General features: G+C 39.3%; 1 protein-coding gene across 2 annotated transcripts; it reads left to right on the forward strand.

Moving 5' to 3' along the window:
* Positions 1-3,624: 3,624 nt before the first annotated feature.
* On the forward strand, positions 3,625-14,146 carry prkab2.S (protein kinase, AMP-activated, beta 2 non-catalytic subunit S homeolog). 2 transcript variants are annotated; one of them, XM_041561595.1, is made up of 8 exons: positions 3,625-3,791; positions 6,102-6,275; positions 6,466-6,623; positions 7,273-7,366; positions 8,553-8,673; positions 9,774-9,907; positions 12,038-12,106; positions 13,286-14,146. In XM_041561595.1, the coding sequence occupies exons 2-8, from the start codon at positions 6,114-6,116 to the stop codon at positions 13,361-13,363; spliced, it is 816 nt and encodes a 271-aa protein (XP_041417529.1). In that variant the 5' UTR covers positions 3,625-3,791; positions 6,102-6,113; the 3' UTR covers positions 13,364-14,146. The 2 variants fall into 2 exon arrangements, with proteins under 2 accessions (XP_041417529.1, XP_018116653.1); XM_018261164.2 differs by having other exon boundaries at positions 3,626-3,791; positions 6,099-6,275.
* The last annotated feature ends 3,669 nt before the right edge of the window (positions 14,147-17,815 follow it).

A 17,815-nucleotide genomic window follows, 5' to 3' on the forward strand; every position in this document is an offset into this window, starting at 1 on the left:
GATACAATTGCAAAGTACATACTGTATTATATATTATTAACTAGAGATGCACCAAATCCAGTGTTTGGGATTTGGCCGAATCCTTGGTGAAAGATTCGGCCGAATACCGAACCGAATCCGAATTTGCATATGCAAATTAAGGACAGGAATGGAAAAAGTAGAAAAAATTCTTCTTTTGTCATGAAAAGTCACATGATTTCCCTACCTGCCCTTAATTTACATATGCAAATTCGGATTCGGTTCGGCCAGGCACAAGGATTCGGCCGAATCCGAATCCTGCTGAAAAAGGCCGAATCCTGGCCGAATTCCGAACCAAATCCTGGATTCAGTGCATCCCTATTATTAACCATTGTTACAGTATATATAGTAGGTATTTGCACCTCCACCCCTCAAAGGAAAACTATACTCTCAAAATTAATAATTGAGCAACAGTTTATATCTAATTAAGTGGCATATTAAAGAATCTTATGAAACTGTATATATATTTAAGTAAATATTGTCCTTTTACGTCTCTTGCAGTGAACCACCATTTTGTGATGGTCTGTGTGCTGCTTCAGAGATCACCTGACCAGAAATACCACAACTCTAACAGGAAGAAGTGTGGAAGCAAAAGACACAACTCTGTCTGTTAATTGGCTCATGTGACCTAACATGTATGGTTTGTTGGTATGTTTGTATGCACCGTGAATCATACGATCCAAGGGGGTGGCCCTTATTTTTTAAAATGTCAGTTTTCTATTTATGATTACCCAATGGCACATACTACTAGAAAAGTATATTATTATGAAAATGGTTTATTTACATGAAGCAGGATTTTACATATGAGCTGTTTTATGCAATATCTTTTTATAGAGACCTACATTGTTTGAGGGGTATAGTTTTCATTTAACAATTGCTGACCTACAGCATTCCAGCAACATCTAATTCATGTAACACCCCTCTCCCCTATGGGGATCCCAGGCTTGCACCACCTCACTTTCTGTGTAGCACAGATTACACCAGCAATTCACTCGTCCATAGTTGCCTTGACCCTGGCTTCATACTGAACTAACCCCTTTTTGTTATACAGTTCAACCCCCCCCCATTTTTTTGCTTTCAGAGGATCGTGAAAAAATTATGTAAACTGTAAAACCAGGACAATGTGTTAAAGGGGTTGTAGCGAGTCATATTTTGAGACAATTTGCTATCGGTTTTCATTTTTTATCATTTGTGGTTTTTGAATTACTTAGCTTTTCATTCAGCAGCTCTTCAGTTTGCAATTTCAGCAATCTGGTTGCTAGGGTCCTAATTACCCTAGCAACCATTTATTTATATGAATAAGAGTCTGGAATCTGAATAGGAGAGGCCCTAAATAGACAGATTGGTAATAAAAAAAAAAACAGCAATAACAATAAGCCTTACAGAGCATTTGTTTTTATATGGGGTCAGTGACCCCCATTTGAAAGGTGGAAACGGTTTGAAGAAAATAATTAAAAGAACTATAAAAAAAGGAAATAAATGAAGGCTTATTGAACAGTTGCTTAGAATTAGACATTCTATAACATACTGAAAGTTAACTTAAAGGTGAACCACCCCTTTAAAGCAACAAATTCTTCATGTACTCAAAGACTATAAGCACAGGAGTCAGTTTTACGTTGAAATATAACATTTACTGTGTTATAACTATGAAGATTTTCATTCATCCAGGTCATGGTATATCTAGTATAGGTAAATATAAAAACAACTGGACTTGCTGAGTAATCATTGAAGAGGTTTTACTACTCATCCGATCTGAAGAAGCTGCTCGGATGAGTAGTGAAACGATTATTGATTACTCAGCAAGTCCAGTTGTTTTTAGATTTACCTATACAGGTATGGGACCTGTTATCCAGAATGCTCGGGACCTGGGGTTTTCCGGATAACGGATCTTTCCATAATTTGGGTCTTTATGCCTTATGTCTACTAGAAATTCATTTAAACATTAAATAAAGCCAATAGGCTTGTTTTGCTTCCAATAAGGATTAATTATATCTTAGTTGGGATCAAGTACAAGCTACTGTTTTATTATTTCAGAGAAAAAGGAAATCATTTTTTAAAATTTGGATCATTTGGATAAAATGTAGTCTATGGGAGACAGCAATTCAGAGCTTTCTGGATATCGGGTTTCCGGATAAGGGATCCTATACCTGTACTAGATTTACTGTGTTAATTGCAAGGGTTAAGCATTGCAGCATTATTATTACACAATCACACGCACAACCTAAGCAATAAGTGATTATTGCATGACTGTATGAGGTGCAAACTAATTGGAATTCACTATTCACAGGTACAGGACCATTGCAATATATACATCTGGTTAGTATTTTAAACCTCTTTATTTCTCAAATAATATTCTTAGAGGACAAATAAACATTCATGGAAACTTTTTTTATGTCAAATCCTGGAACACATGTAAAATCAGAGAAAAGCACCCCTTAAACTACATTATTATTTGGCGGGACCACAAAAAGGATGCAAAATGTGAGAAAACTTAAAACCAGTATAGACAAATACAAGATTCCTCTGCACTCAACCCATTATCAATATATTTAAGACAGAGACATTTTGTGCATACTGCTACTGAAAAATGCCTTACCCTTTAAACAAAACAGGGATTGTTTGTCCATATATTGCAATATATTTAAGCTGGCCAACTACGTCAAAGTCATCCCATATCTGGCCAGTCCTATGCTCAATTTTCATCTGATTCATTAAGAATTCTATGGTTTAATTATACATTTTATAAAAGGGACGAATACGCTTTACCTGCAACTTACTAGCTGCTTTCAAAGTAAAACTCCCAAACTTGGCTGCCCTTTTATTAGACACCAGTGGGATCACCTGACTATAGTTGGAGAGGGTGGGAGCTACAACATGGAGCTGGTCACTGCTCATGTATAACTATAACAAACAAGGGAAAGTTGTGCTCACCACTAGTTTTTAAAATCATTAGGCGGGGGTGCAATGAGGGTGTGACCACAAAATACATATAGACAAATACAAGAGTCCTCTGCACTCAACCCATTATCAATATATTTAAGACAGAGACATTTTGTGCATACTGCTACTGAAAAATGCCTTACCCTTTAAACAAAACAGGGATTGTTTGTCCATATATTGCAATATATTTAAGCTGGCCAACTACGTCAAAGTCATCCCATATCTGGCCAGTCCTATGCTCAATTTTCATCTGATTCATTAAGAATTCTATGGTTTAATTATACATTTTATAAAAGGGACGAATACGCTTTACCTGCAACTTACTAGCTGCTTTCAAAGTAAAACTCAAACTCAAACTTAAAACCAGGTTACTAAAAATTTAGGTTTCACAGTGTCTATAACAACCATTATATACAGTATGGGGAGGGGGTGTGACTGTTACTCATGCTGAGAACTGGCGACAAAGAAACTAAGCGTATAGATTGCAAATATAATAGTGTATGGGGGTTAAAATTACTTTTTAGCCCTTTAAAAAAATGTATTCGCTGAAGCATTTCTTCTTGCAGTGCTGATAGGGTTAATTAACCATGCCACAGGCCTGTGGTTCTGTCAGCGGGCACAGCTCTTACCAGCTTCCCTCCACTAGATGGCAGAAAGAGGAATCACAGATGCAGGCCTGTTAGCGAGGGAAGCCAGTTTGTCCAGCACAGTCTATTTGCTGCGTGTGACAAGCGCCTGTGGTATGTGTCACTGTTAGAGCTGAGAGCTATTCCAGGCATTGCACAGGGGCTTGTCCGCTCGTTTCCAAGGAAAAGGGCCCTGCAGCTCCCGGGGTAAGTTTCCTTTAGCAGCCTGCACTACATGTCTGTTAGTAAACAGGGACCATCGTTCTGTGTGTAATTATTACTCAGCAAATGACATTACATGCCAGGGCGCAGGGCATTGTGGGAATATTCGCCTCATCAAAAGATTTGCTCCTTTCCTCTGTGCGTTACATGTTGTCTTAAGGTCCCCATAGACGCAAAGATTTCTCTTGCCGAACGACCGATTTTAGCAAAGTCCGACCAATCCTTCGAAATTATCGTGCGGTTAGTGGGATTCAAACGACCGAACGTCTTAAGATTTTTCGACATCTGTCAGAAAATTGATCGGCCAGGTTAAAAAAATCTTTGTCGGTCCCAGTGCAATCTATCAATGTTTGCAGGGCCAAGCAGGCAGCTCCCCTTTGTTTTCCTGGCAAATTGGTCTTTTTAGTTGATGGACAATTCGTACGATCGTTCCGAGATCGTTCTCACGATGTTGATCGGATCTTTTAAAAATCTCAACATCTATGGCCACGCATTTCCTAGGTAGTTACAGTTACAGGTGTATCTACAAAACACAGGTCTCTCTGAAGTGCCAATATTAAATAAGTCCTGATTAATGCCTGGTGGGATATGTATTTTACTGAAATAAGGAACCATAGACTAATGTAGTCTGTGTGCTGAGTGGAATGGAGTTAAAAGGCACAGTCGTGTATCATGGCAGTGATGTTGCCATATTGATTATACACAAGCTTCTAAATGAGCTGCAATGCTTTGCTGTAAGGAGCTCTGGGCTGTAACTGGTGGCAGCTGTGTTTGTATATACCCAAACCCCATATTTTAATGCTCATGTTGTGCCTGTTGCTTTGGTGGTGTGTTTATTACTGCTCATTAGTGGGTCCTCTTCCCCATTAGGGCTCATGGCTGCTGTTTTATTTGCACTAACTCTGAGATTTTATCTACAATAGTACCATACAGGGGATTTTCAGGGCTCCTTGCGGCCTTGAGGTGGCCTTTCTGATCCCGCCCCCCCCTCGCACCCGGTGCATACCATTTACAGTGTCGGAGCGGGTGTAGGGGTAGCAGAGCAGACCCGAAATTTTAATTTAAAAAATTGAAATTTTGTCTCCTAAAGTTACCAGGAATGACTTTTTGCCGTTACTGGTAATTTGTGGGCTGCTGCCGCCTGAGGAGAGTTTCTCAACTCTCCTCATGGCTAGGGTAGCCACCTTTTCTGGAAAAAAAATACCGGCCAGGCCAGTAAAATACCGGCCAGATGGCAACCCTACTCATGGCAGCAGCACCCCTAGTAACATATTAGAATATATGTATATTGGAAATCCATTTCATTGCATTAGGCATGATTTTTACATTTGGGTTTGCATAGCCGCTTCTCTGTGAAGAAAAATCTTTGTTGCTGAGACCACATTACCTCAACCTTTGATTGATGTGGACCCCAATAGAATTGTATTTATATAGCTGTTTTCTCCAGGGGACACAAAGCACATCTTAAGAGCTATGGCAGCTCTTGTTGGGTGAACAAGGTCACAAGGATTTATTGCTGGGATACATGCAGAGGTCTCCATCGTGAGACACAAGTGTCACTGTCCTTCATCTCATGAACTTCACACACACACACACACAACACACACTGCAAAGATAGAGTGGATATTTTCCTTGTGAATTTTGGATTGAGGGAATGAAAAAAAAACATTCAGCTGGCTCAGTTTTAGTGAGTGGCTTAATTATTATTATCCTTTGTGCCAACATATTCTACAGCATTTTACAGAGCTTATACCTCATTCATTCTGCCCTTGCCCCACTGATGCTTACAATCTATATTCCTATTACATTCATACACTTTATTACCATAGTTATCAGTAGCCAATTAATATTTTTGGGATGTGGGAGGCGACTGGAATGCCCAGAAGAAACCCAAACAAGCACAGTAAGAACATACAGACCCTATGTAGATAGTGCCCCTAACTTGAATCACATAGTATCCCAGTACTGCAAGACTATGGTCATCTGGGGCTATTCAGTTATGTTATGAATGTTACAGACAGTTACTTCAAACTCATCTTTATTTATTATCTACTGGTGGCGCTGAGGGTGACACCCATCATACTGAGCTCATTGTCTTTCCTTGCACTAACTCTGCACATTCCAAGACACAGAAGCTGTCGAAAGATAAACTTGGCTCCCTCTATGCAGCTAAAATAAAGATTTATGATAGAAAATCCAAACAATATCCATAGGAATATTAGCCCTATTTATTACTTGTACTTTTACCTCTGTAACAGATTTCTTTAAAATCATGACCTGTTTGCTTTGCAGTAGCCCGGGCCAGTTATGGGTAACACTGCAAGTGACCGCATTTCTGGAGATCGGCATGGCAAGTCCCACCGTGCAGATGGAGCAACTGGGGGACACTCAACAAAGGAGCATGAGGAAAACAAAATCATGGTCGGAAGCACAGATGACCCAAATATCTTTAGCACTCAAGAATCCAAGGTATTCCAATGAGCTTTAAATCTAAATGAGACTGGAGTGGGAATGCGATCTGGTAGGGGTCATTTACAATGACCCAGAATGCAACTGCTACAGCATTTAGGTGCAAAAGTGCATGTCTTAGTTATCCTTTTAAATGAGCTTGCATCGAAACTATATAGATCTATTTCTAATTTTCTTTCTGACCTTTCAGCACCCTAGTGACTCAACATGGCCCCAGGACTCAGAGGATCCTGGGAAATCATATCAGCAGGGTCGTCCTACTGTAATCCGTTGGACAGAAAGTGGAAAAGAAGTCTTCATATCTGGGTCATTCAACAACTGGACTGCCAAAATCCCACTGATTAAAAGGTATTACCCAAAGCTAACATAAAAAGGGGGTTATCAGTTTTGTATTGATTTTAGTTTTCATAATGGCTTTACTTATATCAGGAAAGGATTAACAGAGTTTGTTTTCTAATCAGAGCTTTTTCATTTGCACAAATGCACATGTTTGACTAAATGATGCCCAGAGGCAGTGATACCTCCAGAAATGTTCTGTTTATCAATGCTCTCTTTCATTTACAAATAATTATTTTTAACCTAGGAAGATAAGTAGCTTGTAGAGCTATAATCCACAAATACCTATTTGAAGAAACTAATCTTGGGCAGTACGTGTATCAGCCTGTGGCTTAGCACATGCTTGTGTATATTTGTTTATAATACATAAGAGCCACGAGCCATATCATATAAATGATATCCTTACAAATGGTGATTAGTGATGTCATCAGGTAGAATCTGTGCTTAATGATGTCATTTCAGTCACTCGACGCACTGTGACTTGTGTATAACAATAAATAAAGTAACCCCTGTTGTAAAATATGTGAATATTAGAGGTCTCTGGCATTTGACAACTCCTCTGTGACTTCTGCTTATATTTTACAACAGTGGATATTTTATTCACTATAAATATTATTTGTTATTTAGAAATTAACCTCTCATTTTGAAATTTGTGTTGTAGCCACAATGACTTTGTTGCCATTTTGGACCTTCCAGAGGGAGAGCATCAGTACAAGTTTTTTGTGGATGGGCAATGGGTACATGACCCTTCTGAGGTAAATTTAAGGGAGAGTTTTAGAGCTTTAGAGTTGTTTAGAATGACTATCCATTAATGCTGAATCGCAAAATCCCACAGATGAGCTTACAGGGTAGGATGAATCTGGCTTTCTGTGTCATTGCATTATTTATCAACTTAATACAGAATTGATCATAAATATTATATATGTGCACAATATTTTAATATGGCCTTATAGAGTAAAGCCACTAGCTAAATTAAGGCTTGTGGCCCTCTAGTTTTTGTATTTGTAGCTGTAACTCTACAGTAGAAGTAGAACTATTGCCACCCCCCCCCCCCCCCCCAAAAAAAAAGAACTGCAGTCAGGATCACAGAGTGAAGCTTTAGAACAGACAGCATCCCTAGCACCAGTTGATCAGGTCTTCTGCATCAAATTTGGCAAACTTAATCTTGTGTCATTATCACTTCCAATCCCCCTCTGTGTTAGCTTTTTTTTACGTCTACATCCCACCCACCAGCCTGTTGTAACTTACAGGTCCGAAGGGACTAAATGTTTTGGAGATCTGTCAGTTGTGCTAAGTGGCAAGCAATGCAGTCCATTAGGAATGTACTGTGTGCATATCACTTAAAATCTTATTGCGGCCTAATAATTAAAATTAAGATCTTTTATACAAGGATATTTTTCAGAAGTGTAAAGGTGGCCATACACAATAAAATCTGCTCATTTGGTGAGATCGCCAAATGAGTGGATCGTTCCCCATTGTGCCCACCAGTGGCAGGGCGATATTGGATTAATCCAAACATTCGGCACTAGGTCCGAACAATCGGATTACAATGTAGAGAATGGGCACTGACGGGACGAGGACAGCATCAACTATCCGATGCCGTCATTGATCATCAGAAAAATCGAAACTATGTTATTAGGGAGAGAGAGTGCCCTGAGCTCAAAATATATGGAAAAAGTTCAGCTTATTCAAGTGATAGCATGATACCAGCAGCTTTAGTGCTAGTCTAAAGGTGGTCATAGACGCACAAATAATATCTTTGTACGAGACGAGCGCCCGACGATCAGGCTTCTTTGAAGGCACCTGAACATTGCCCACTGTTAGTGCTGAATCGTCAGATACAGGTAGAATTCTATTGTTTCTACCTGTATATCTGACAGTTCAGCAAACTGTTAGTTATCATAATTGTAACATCTATTGCCACCTTTATTCTCTCCTCAGCCTGTGGTCACCAGCCAGCTTGGTACAATCAACAACTTGATCCATGTTAAAAAGTCGGATTTTGAAGTATTTGATGCTTTAAAACTGGATTCAATGGAAAGTTCTGACACATCAGCTAGAGGTAGGATTTTTTTTCCACAATGGTATCTATTTTTAGACTATTTTTGTAGACTTGTGACCCAAGGGTATAATTTCCTTGCCCCAGGTACCTAACAAAATTTGGGCCCCTCTCCACCCCTTGGGTGCATGGCTATAAGCATCAAACTTATGCACCCTGGAGACGACCATTTTGACTTTGCTTACCAGGCCTCACTCTTCTTCCAGGCCTTCCCTGTAGTTGTGGGGTCTGCTGTTCTGGTAATTAAACCAGTGCTGATGTCTTTTTATGGAAATAGATAGAAAGCCTTATTTACTATAAGTGGTAGCACAATAATACTAACAAATTTGAACAAATAAATATGGCATACATTAAGGGGCCTATTTATTATGCTGTGTAAAACAAAAAAAATTATGTAAAAGTTGTGTAAAATAAATGTTGAATTTATCAAGGTGTGTTTTATCTTATGCCATGCGACCACCAGATTTGGTACCATTATTTTACACAGCTTCAGAGCTTTGTAAGTAAGTTTCAGCAGAAGTTGCTCAAAGAAAAAGAGTGTAAAAAATTACAACATTTTTACGCTGTCTTTTTACACATCAATGCCTGTCTATATTTGGCAAATTATTCCTCAGTTTTTTACCCCTAAGCATTTGCTGCTAGCACCACAGTAATTCCATTGCGCCTGTTACTTGTAACTTAAGTGGAAAGTGCAGTTGCATGAGGTAAAAGGGAATCCTGCACTTTATTTCCCACCTGATTTGTTTCACCTCCATTTTTTTTGCTCCATATAAATAGTTAAATTGAGGTCATGTCTTATAACATCCATACCGCAACCACATGTTGCCCATAAAAATGATTTCTTTGTGCTTAGTACTTTGCCCTGTTGGTAAACGTTCCCTTTGTTGTATTGCTTATAAAGCTGATTAAAACATTAGGTGTAATATTTCAGGAAGCTATTATTCCATTTCACACATCATTTGTTTTGCAGCAAAAGTTGGAACTCAGAATATTTTTTTTATTAGGTTTCAGCGCCTGTATATGCTGGCGGCAGGGCTAAGAAAACTCTTTAAATACACTGATCTGATGCAGACTTTTATACTTATGTTTTGATTTCTTTTTAGACTTGTCAAGTTCCCCCCCTGGACTTTATGGCCAAGAGTTATATGCCTACAAGCCAGAAGAACGATTTAAATCACCTCCTATCCTTCCTCCCCATCTTCTCCAAGTTATACTTAACAAAGATACCAACATCTCTGTGAGTTTAAAGTATTATGAGGGAAATGTAATGTCATTTCCAAAGAGAACAAATTTGCCTGTCACAATGTAAAAATTCTTCGTTAGGCTTTAATTGCATTGCCAGTCTTTATTGCGCATTGCGTACCTTTAACACCTGCTTGAAGGCGGCATAAACTTTTGGCGCAAATATAACAACTTTTTCATTAAGAAGTTTTATTACATACACTGCGCGCTATTGAAAGCTATAAAATTCACAATCGCTATGCTACTGTTGTGTGTGGGGCAAAGTGTTCGAAAAGGCAAAACTGTTCATTTTGCGAACAATTTGCAAACGATTTTTGCATTAGTGACCAATAATTAGGGATGCACCGAATCCAGGATTCAGTTTGGGATTCGACCAGGATTCTACCTTTTACAGCAGGATTCAGATTCAGCCGAATCCTTCTGCCTGGCCGACCCAAATCCAAATCCTTATTTGCATATGCAAATTAGGGGCGGGGAGGGAAATTGCAAGACTTTTTGTCACAAAACAAGGAAGTAAAAAATGTTTTCCCCTTCCTATCACTAATTTGCATATGCAAATTCGTATTCGGTTTGGTATTCGGCCAAATCTTTCGCAAAGGATTTGGGGTTTTGGCCGAATCCAAAATAGTGGATTCTGTGCATCCCTACCAATAATATATTCCCCCCATTTGTATTTAAAGGGTTCCTTTTCATTACTAGAAAAATAAGAGCCGATATGTATTTTTTTGCCTTTTAGCCAGGACCAGACTAAACACTTTAATGAGGCACCTCATAAAAAAAGTCCATATAAATGCTTTGTGGTGTTCATTATAGACAGTCTGTCATTTGCCAGGGAAGGCTGCACATAGATGCTTTTGAGTGCCACTTGCTTTTTGCATGTAAAACACTGACCTGTGCTTGACTGCAATTTGTTATTTTGCAATTGCCTTCAAGCTTTCCAGGATATTAGTAATGGCTTCCCACTGCCTGCCTGCCCTACCTTTTCCCAAAATTTGTTAGTTGACTCCTAATCAGAGCTAGCTACATTATATACGCCCACAGTGGGTATCTTTGTTACTAATGTAGCCCTCTCACTGCATCCCAATCCCATAGGCTTCTTCATTGCCACCCAAATCCCACTTTGACTATAAGCCTTGTGTCTGATATAACTGAACCAGTGCCAAGGAACTAGTAATTTAGGGCATCCCATTAATTTAATGATATGCTTTTCATAGTAAAAGCATGAGATAGACAGGATTCTTATGATTTTGCGATTACTCTTTCAGTAGACAGACCGATTGGATTAGATTTCTAAAACAAATACTTTTGATACATTTAAAAAAGTTGCGTGCATGTACCTCCATAAAACATTATGTAAACTATATTTATAGGCATACACCTCCCAATATAAAGAGAAACATTTATAGAACAGTGTAAATGAGCACATTTAAATTCACAAAAATCTGTATTTTGTAACTCATCACTTCTACCCTTATTTTATCTCTTTACTTAAAATTCCTAACATTCTTGTCTCTCTTCACTTAGGGGGCCGATTCACTAAGGGTCGAATATCGAGGGTTAATTAACCCTCGATATTCGACTAGGAATTAAAATCCTTCGACTTCAAATATCGAAATCGAAGGATTTAGGGCAGATAGTTCGATCGAAGGATAATTCCTTCGATCGAGCGATAAAATCCTTAGAATCGAAGGATTTTAATCCAACGATCGAAGGAATATCCTTCGATCAAAAAAAGTTAGGCAAGCCTATGGGGACCTTCCCCATAGGCTAACATTGACTTCGGTAGCTTTTAGATGGCGAACTAGGGGGTCGAAGTTTTTTTTAAAGAGACAGTACTTCGACTATCGAATGGTCGAATAGTCGAACGATTTTTACTTCAAATCCTTCGATCCGAAGTCGTGGTCGAAGTAGCCCAAAATAAACATCGAAATTCGAAGTTTTTTACCTTCGAATCCTTCACTCGAAGTTAGTGAATCGGCCCCTTAGTATTAGTGAAGGACAATAATGTGCTTCTACTGGAAATACCTTCTATGTTACATGTGTAGGGGCATGACTTGGAACACATGAACAGTGTGTATCAGTAGTTATGCTAAAACCTGCTCTAATATATGTTTGTTTATTTCAGTGTGATCCTGCGCTCCTTCCAGAACCCAATCACGTCATGCTAAACCACCTGTATGCTTTGTCAATAAAGGTAATGTTTGTTATTAATGAGGTAAACAAGTTGTTTCTAAAAGGAAATATGTCAGACCATAGTAACGCAGAAAAGGTGTTACTGTAGATATAAAGGACTGCCATAGGAATTAACTTTCACCATCAGCAATATCTTAAAGGGATTCTGATTTTTTTTATATTTAATTTTGAAATCTGACATGGGGCTAGACATATTGTCAGTTTCCCCCAGTCATGTGACTTGTGCTATGATAAACTTCAGTCACTCTTTGCTGTTGCACTGCAAGTTGGAGTGGTATCACCCACTCCCTCCCCCCCAGCAGCCCATCAGCAGAACAATGGTTACGTAACCAGAATACCAGAAAACCAGAAAAAATACAATTGTCACATAACTGGGGGCAGCTGGGAAACTGACAATATGTCTAGCCCCATGTCAGATTTCAAAATGAAATATAAAAAAAATCTGTTAGCTCTTCTGGCATATATATGTCATAGCTAATGTAGCTTCTTTGTAATAAGCCTTGAAGAAGGAACTGACATGTACTTAAAGCTTGCTATGATTATCATCTTAAGGTGGCCATACACAGGCCGATAAAAGCTGCCGACAGACCGAGTCGGCAGCTTATTGGCCCATGTATGGGGCTAAAAATCCCCTTGGATTGCGGCTGCATTTGTTCGTTGATGCGGTCCTGCGATCTGACCGCCCGTTACTATCCGTTAGGATCTGATCGCTGGGCCCTAGGGCCCACGATCGGATCAGCCCGATATTGCCCACCTCAAAGTGGTCATATCGGGGAGAGATGCGCTCGTTTGCCGACATCGCCAAATGAGCGGATCACTTTGTGTATGGCCACCTTTAGTTAGCAATAATGGTATTACATTTTCACCACTTTTGTTATGCCTCATGTCAAAAAGTTTACCCTATAACTTTTTCAACTGGCTAACACGATACAGAACACTTTACCTGGAACCATAAGAGAAAGGCTAACTCTGAAGTGCTAAAGAACACCAGAAGCTCTTGGCTACATTTATAGGTGTTATTCTAGTCCCTGTAAGATAATCTTTGTCCTTAGAATTAATAATTAGTTGAATGGAGCAGGGAATGTGTTAATTGTACTAGAATAACACAACATAACTTCAAATATTTTAGAAATGCCTGTTTTTGTCATACTGTACTGACATATCCATTCTTGTTTTTCAGGATGGGATAATGGTTCTTAGTGCGACCCATCGCTATAAGAAGAAGTATGTCACCACTTTACTGTACAAGCCAATTTAGATAGAGGCATCCTGCCTGTGTGTGTGAAATAAAAATGGACTGTACATACCGTATGGATGAACAGGCTGAACCACTGGCTTACACTTGGCAAGTGTTTGTGGTCCATCGTATAAATATGGTGGACTTAGCAGGGTGTTCTTGGACAGGAAGAAACGGTATTTGCATTGTCTGCATTCCTTCCTGTATCACAATAAGCAGTCACATAATAATTTGCACCACTGACCGTTTTATACTGACACTGACTTTAAATGCAAGTACACTTTAGAAACTAGCAGAACAAGGACCCGATGAGTATGTTAAATACAAGAAACAGGAATAAATTGAGGGTAGGATCGGCTTAAGTCTTTCCTGGAATCGTGAATGGCACATTGTTTGCTTTCTTCTTCTATTGGTATCTTGAACCAAAATATCCAGAAGAAAGCATAAATGGAAAGATTAACATCTAAACATGTTCTATAACATTTTCATGTATGACTCTAACAAGTGTTAATACTTATACATAGTGTTACAGTGTTATCTTGCAAAGTAGAACAAACACCACTCACATAAGTATGTTATAAATGAATAAATATGTCTGTATCTGAGAATGTATTTGCTTATACACTGTCCTTTCACGTGTTACAAAACAGTTCTGAGAATGGTCAGTCTTAGATCTAACATTCTTAGTACTGTGGCTTGGTATGATAGTTTTAAAGTGGACCTGTCACCTACACATAAAAAGCTGTATAATGAAAGTCCTTTGCAAATTAAACATGAAACCCTAATTCTTTTTTTCTTTAAAACATCCATACCTTTTCTAAAAGTTTCAGCTGTCAATTATGTATTGCCTGCCCCTCCTCTATGCCTCAGGCATAGGGGCGGGGCAGTCACTTACTTTCACTTTCCATGCAGTACTTTTAGATGCCACTGCACTCCCCACATTCCACCTCCCTCCTCACTGCACTCCTCAGATTCCCCCTTCCCTCCTCGGCTCTATAATTGTGTAGGGTAACATGCATGGGCATTAGGTCCCCAATTCTGGCACATACACAAAATTTTGGGGGGATAAACAACTTGCCTTGTCACAAAATGACACCGCCTGCTTACTATGATTGTGAATTCCAAGACTGAAGGAAATTATTATTTCTTAGGGGGACAGGTCCCCTTTAAAGTGTCCTTAGCAACAAAAATCATCACCATGTCCAGTCTACACCATTAGTGTATGGCACCTGTCCTGCAGTTCCTGTCCTGTTATTCCACTTTACATTTCTCTGCACATTGTTATGCTGTTTAATAACTTGTAATCAGTGTTTGATGAAGAAGAAGTGTTGGAATGTGTTGCTCCTCAAGGTTAACATGTTAATACAGGTATTGGACCTATTATCCAGAATGCTTGGGACCTGGGGCTTTCCACATAATGTGTATTTCTGTAATTTGGATCTTGATACTGTCATGGGAAAACATGTTTTTTTCAAAACGCATCAGTTAATAGTGCTGCTCCAGCAGAATTCTGCACTGAAATCCATTTTCCCAAAAGGCAAACAGATTTTTTTATATTCAATTTTGAAATCTGACATGGGGCTAGGCATATTGTCAGTTTCCCAGCTGCCCCCAGTCATGTAACATAGTAACATAGTAAGTAAGGTTGAAAAAAAGACACATGTCCATCGAGTTCAACCTTTTTTTTTTTTTTTTTTTTTTTATATATATTAACTACCTATCTGCTAGTTGATCCAGAGGAAGGCAAAAAACCCATCTGAAGCCTCTCCAATTTGCCTTAGAGGGGGGAAAAATTCCTTCCTGACTCCAAAATGGCAATCAGACTAGACCCTGGATCAACTTGTACTATGAGCTATCTTCCATAACCCTGTATTCCCTCACTTGCTAAGAAGCCATACAACCCCTTCTTAAAGCTATCTAATGTATCAGCCTGTACAACTGATTCAGGGAGAGAATTCTTCTTCACGGCTCTCACTGTAACTTGTGCTCTAATAAACTTCAGTCACATGATTTAAGATTATATACACTTTCTTATTTAATTAATTGGCTTCCCTAATATTATTATTTATATTTATTATTATTAGCATTTTTAGATATTTAATTAATTGTTTACATTTAATTATTTGTGGGTTCCTCAGCCTAAAAATTTTTTTCCTGCAGAAAATAACTATCGCATTCTGACTCCTCTTGTCTGACAAGCAAGAGAGTTTAGAAATAAAGGCCAAATGCCAAATAGCATGATGGATATTTAAAGCAGGAAAGAGAGGGAGCAGAGCAATAAATCATTTTTATCCCATAATTGTAAGGAAACAAATGTATTAAACATCCATTAAAGTTTGGGTGCATGTTTTTTAACCATGGAATTCCCCCATTAAGACCCTAGAGAGCTAGATGAAGACTGGGGTGCTGTGTGCACAAAGGTCCTTCCCAGAATGGGAAGCAGTAGATGACAGGATTGTTGCTAATGTGTTTCAGAACTCTAGCTATGTATGCACTTTATTTTAGTAGTAGATTTGTTAAAAGAGAGCAAAACTGTGAACGTGTTCAATGTATTATTAAACCACAGATATATTTATTTTCTGCCTGTTGGGTTATCTTTCTGTTGTCAATGTATTTCTTGCTAGGTCATCCAAAATGAACAACTATTGATCACTTTCCTTGTTCCTTCTGTGCAGGATCATTTACAGTACATTTGTGTAGCTATTGTGTAGAAAACTGATCAGTGCAGAATTTAAACTGTATGTATAGTATTTCCAAAGTATTATCAGCCACAATTCTTTGACAGTAGTGTTTTTCATTGACATATGGGGCTGTGTAAAGCATTTTGGTGCCACATTTTCAGGCTATTAAAGTGTCCAAAGTAGCTCATTGCCCTTAGCAAAACGAATAAGCAGTCCCTGGTACTTTATTCTTTACAGTGTTCTCTTAAAATCCAATTCTAAAATAATTTACTCAATAACTGAATAAAGTAGAGATAGATTCGAAAATAACCTTGTATGTTGTTAAGTACAGGACTCTGGAGTCCCTTGTCTCCCCCTGGTATACCAAAAGAGGCTGTGAGCCAGGGAACCCTTTTGTCATACATCTTAATAGCAGAGCCTGCAGAAGGTGCAATTATTTGCACTCGAATTAGAAACACTTTCTCTTAGCAACACCAGCACAAATTAGCACTGTGACTTTCGGCAAGCTGCAGCATTAGACAGCACTGTATAAAAGTCCACTGTGATCGAAGCATAGGGCAGCACTGTCAGGGCAGAGACACGCTCAGATTTGGGGAGACTTAGTCGCACTGCGATAAATTGCCTCCTGCTGGCTAGAATTAAAATCGGCGGCAGGATGGCACTTGGAGCGAATAGTTTTCCGAAGTTGCCCAAAGTTTCCTCGTGAGGCAACTTCGGGCTACTTCGGAACATGAAGCACACCGATTACCACCCCGCTGGCGATTAACATTCTAGTTCGGGGAGATTAGTCAACCCGAAGAAGAGGAGATTTGTCGCTGGGCGACTAATCTCCCTGAATCTGAGCGTGTGTCTCTGCCCTTACTAACAGCATAAAATGGCTCTGTGACCCCAGCAAAACTGGAAACACACACTGACCCCTAGTAACGCCCAGAATGGAACAGTTCTATCCCGCTGCATTCTGTTAAGGGCAGAGACACATGCTCAAATTTGGGGGACTTGGTCACCCGGCGATAAATCGCCTCTTTATTTCGTGGTGACTAATCACCCCGGACTGCCTCGTGCGCTAGAACCGAAATCGCTGGCAGGATGGCACTCGGAGCGATTTGTTTTCCAAAGTCGCCCGAAGTTTCCTCGTGAGGCGACTTTGGACGACTTCGGAAAATGAAGCGCACTGTTGCCAATGAAATGTACAGCAACTGGACATCAAAAGAGCAACTTCTATTGAATGCAGTTTAGATCTGGAGTGCTACAGCCTTCTTTATAATGTTCAGCTGCCTGGGACCCATTGGTAATAGGAGAGCTTTGTCAATGAGAAATTGTGATTGGCATTTTAGAAAATGCTAATTTCCTTAACTTTACAAAATGCTTCTTACTATTCCTGATGTCCATTTCAAGCCAGGCATCCGTCAAAATGTGATGATAAGAGCTGTTATCAACTAAGAGATTAGACAACTATAGGGCTATTAATTGCACCCATCAGCACCACTACATCATCAGTGACTAAAGCAAGATGCACAAATCAAGCAGGTGCAATGGGCCCCAGTTTTTTGCACTTACAGCCTCTGGCACTCTTGCCTTGCATATGCTAAATTACATGCACAATGGGGGGTGGGGGAGGCAGTGACAGAAAAAGACACATGCCAGCCATATAGTATGAGTGCTGCCAGAGCTATATACATGGATGGGAGCAACTCTTAACATTGTATTTTGCAAGTGCAACGAGTTGTTCCAATAGATGCCACAAGCACATGTTAGAGTGACAAGGTGCACAAATAGGACACTTAGTGGCTGC

Source organism: Xenopus laevis, chromosome 4S (assembly GCF_017654675.1).
Source record: "Xenopus laevis strain J_2021 chromosome 4S, Xenopus_laevis_v10.1, whole genome shotgun sequence".
Classification (NCBI taxonomy): Eukaryota; Metazoa; Chordata; class Amphibia; order Anura; family Pipidae; genus Xenopus; species Xenopus laevis.